Genomic DNA, 3323 nt, shown 5'->3' with positions numbered 1-3323 from the left:
AAAATCTAGAATTAAACATTACATGAGGGCAAAAATATGAACTCATTACATCCCCACACTTATCCTTTTTGCACTTCGGGGAAAAATTAAATAATTTCAAAACTTTGTTCCGGGTTATTTTATTGCATATCAACAATGGATGAAAGGAATGAACATTACTATAAACAAATCAATCTTCTAGAAGTCAACTTACCATGTATATTCAAATGGAAAAGTTCTATTTTTCACACATGAGTTAATATTTTGAATTTACGAGAAAATCAAATATGAAATATATCATTCAAGTTTAAAATGTATATTTTCTCTCTAAAATCTGCTAAGTGTTTTGGCTTGTGTTTTCACTCAAAATACTCATCGAGTAAACACTCCTAATACTTAACAAGACTCTAATATTCACGAATTTCAAAAAACATGCATTCAAAGATTATGAGGACTTTTCACGGGTTATAATGGGGCCAAGGCAAAGGTGGAAAAAAATTAGAAACTTTCATGTAATTGAATGGGTTTTTTCTAATAATTGAGAATGTACTTTGATTAGAGGTAAAAACTTTAACTAGAATTAATCAAGAATTTACTTTTGTTAATTATCTTTTTGCTTTATTTTAGAGGTAAAAGAATGAGTATGATTAGGCATAGTAATATTTAATTGATAATCTACTTTGATTAAATTTAGTATGATTAATCTACAAAGTTTTTATGTATGATTGAGAATTTACTTTGATTAATAGTAAGAACGCTAACAAATTAATTAAGAATCTACTTTATTAATTTGAAGTCAAAAACAATAGGTAATTGAACAATAATCTGAAGATAACCGATGAAGAATCTATATTGAAAGCGGTGGAATTGGTTTGTTTTATTATAATTGTTTCAAAGTCTTTTATTAATTTGCTATTTTATTCTCAAATTCTTGTCTATATTTTTGCATATCATCGTATAATTTTAATTGCATTGGGATAAATTTGTAAAGAAGTTAAATATTCAAAATTAATTTCATATTCGTAGGGTACTACTCAAGTTAGGTTAACCCTATCTAGTTGGTTACTTAGCGATATTGAAGTTGCTAGCATTAATAGTGTTAATTTGGTGGTTTGAGACAACAGTGTAATCACCATGTCTAAGAGATAGAGAGGCCTCAATATGATCATATATTTCTAAACATTGAACACTTATATTACATCTCTTCTAGAATTGGGAAAGGAAAAAAAAATGTAATTTGACCTTCCAATAATTTTCACGAGGATGCTTTTATAATGGTTCTCCGTCCTACAATTTTTGTGCCAATAAACTCCGTGATCGATTATTCCTTTCACTTCAAAGCAGCCGATTCCTTCAGTTTCGTCTTTTTCTTGTTATCAATGATGATTTCTCTACCAACCATTTCCTTAGAAAAAAAAAAGTATTCGCTTTCTTGGCCCACCTTGGTGGCGAAGACCCGTATTTGAACTAAACAGACACTTCGCCCTCAGCCGCTTCTTCAACAAAGATCGTTTAAAATAAAACATCATCAATCATTCATTTGATTCATTTCACCCTTTGTACATGAATCATGATCAGATAAATAAAAATGCCAAAAAGAAAGACCAAACTTAATCTAATCTAACTTCTCCAATCCCGTTTTCGTTTTTCACTGGAAAGAACATTTGAAAATAGATTCATTGAACAAAGTCTTCAGAATGAAGAGAATGTCTTGCCAAAACGTCTTGTGCAGAACCCAACCAAGTTAGGCTTATACGGTAGAAAGGACTTCTTCTTATCGATCATTCTCAATTCTCTGTTCTTAACATATAAAGCCTCGTGCGCTGTCACTGCCGCCTTTTTCTTCTCAGCGAAACCATTGTCTTTCGGTTTTCCAGCGACCTCTATGCTCCACCGCTCGTTCATCCTTTTCTTCTCCGACGCCGCCGTCAGGAACAGATACGATTCCTTCCTCTCGCTATTGCTCCGCCGAAGCAAATCAAGAAGCTTCCACTTCTTTGACGACGACCCTGTCGAATTGCTCTTCTTGCATTTTCTCGGCGAATTCGGTGTCCACACGCAGTAAGTCGCCGCCGGGACTCCCTCCAATTCATCCACCTCCGACGACGACGACGAAGAATCCGACAGCGGCGCCGGTAAAGGATTGTGCTCGCTGCGGTGAATATCGTCTCCGGTGATAGGGAACCGGAGGACCGCCGTGCCGGAATCGCGTCCGCCGGCGATGCTGCTCCTTTGTCTATTCTGTATCTTGTGGTTGAATATGGGGAAAAACGCGTCGTCGAAACAGGCTTCGTCTCGAAACGCGGCAAACTCGAAACTGGCGTCGTCGTTTTGAGTCCTGTTGTGATCTTGTCCAACCTGATTATCGACGACGGCGAGTTGAACGGTGGTGTAGTAGTTGAAGCTTGGACACGTCATCGAATCTAAATACTCTTTTTGTTGTTCTTTCTGCATTTTTTTCAATTTGGAGCACAACTCAAAAACGTTGCTTTTTAGACTTGTTTTCTGATCTCTGGCTTTTCGTGCAGATTGAGAATGATAGCAGAATAGCCGTGGACTTTGTGTATTTATAGGATGGAAAAGGAACATGGAAAACAACTAGGAGAAGTCATGGAAGTTCACAGGGTATTATAATAATCATTTCAAAAATACTAGGTTTATATATTTAAAATACGTCAGGAATGATGCAAATGTAACTGCTGTAACCATACAAAATTGTATTGTGATTGTAATTATTAATTACGATTTATTATGAACATTTAAAAAAAAAACTAGTTCCATTTATAGTATTAATTTAATGTTTAAACCTTTCTTTGGGAGCAAATATAGGAGTAAAAGAAATATTAGTACATTAGGATAGGAGTAATAAATTTTGGAGATGTATAAAACCGGTAACACTTACCTAAAAAATCTCCCACAATTTTTAAATTTACAAGATTTAGTTCTTGCTATATTCATGTAAAAATTTAATAATTATAATTAATATGTATTCTTTTATTTTCATACACAAATGTAAACATCTTTAATATGGACGTATACATTAATATTCAAAGAAGAATACGAATGAATATGAAGAAGGTCAGCGTATACGAAGAGGATGAGACAATAGAACAATGTTAGTAGACTTTTGTTAAAATACTAGTTTCTGTTTACATAAAAAATAACATTTTACTATTATATAAGTTTACTTTTTTTATTTTGCTATTTATATGATAAGAAAATTTACGTGAAAATATAATTTAAAATTAGTTCATAAAAATAAAAATGTCTACTTTATTTTTAGAATTATGTTTGATTGTCTTATTCTATCAACTAAATAAAAGTTAAATTTCAATAATTGTTTT

At 32.9% G+C, this 3323-nt stretch overlaps 1 protein-coding gene across 1 annotated transcript; it reads right to left on the bottom strand.

Moving 5' to 3' along the window:
* Positions 1–1504: 1504 nt before the first annotated feature.
* On the bottom strand, positions 1505–2710 carry LOC114183878. Its single transcript, XM_028071043.1, has one exon. It carries the CDS (start codon positions 2566–2568, stop codon positions 1672–1674), a length of 897 nt encoding a protein of 298 aa, XP_027926844.1. The 5' UTR covers positions 2569–2710; the 3' UTR covers positions 1505–1671.
* Between the last annotated feature and the right edge of the window lie 613 nt (positions 2711–3323).

Source organism: Vigna unguiculata, chromosome 5 (assembly GCF_004118075.2).
Source record: "Vigna unguiculata cultivar IT97K-499-35 chromosome 5, ASM411807v1, whole genome shotgun sequence".
Lineage (NCBI taxonomy): Eukaryota > Viridiplantae > Streptophyta > Magnoliopsida > Fabales > Fabaceae > Vigna > Vigna unguiculata.
This window is presented reverse-complemented; position numbering and strand designations above follow the sequence as displayed.

What these genes read in the sequence shown, in the direction of transcription:
- LOC114183878 (XM_028071043.1), bottom strand. Translation starts at nt 2,568, where the DNA reads ATGTTCCTTTTCCATCCTATAAATACACAAAGTCCACGGCTATTCTGC.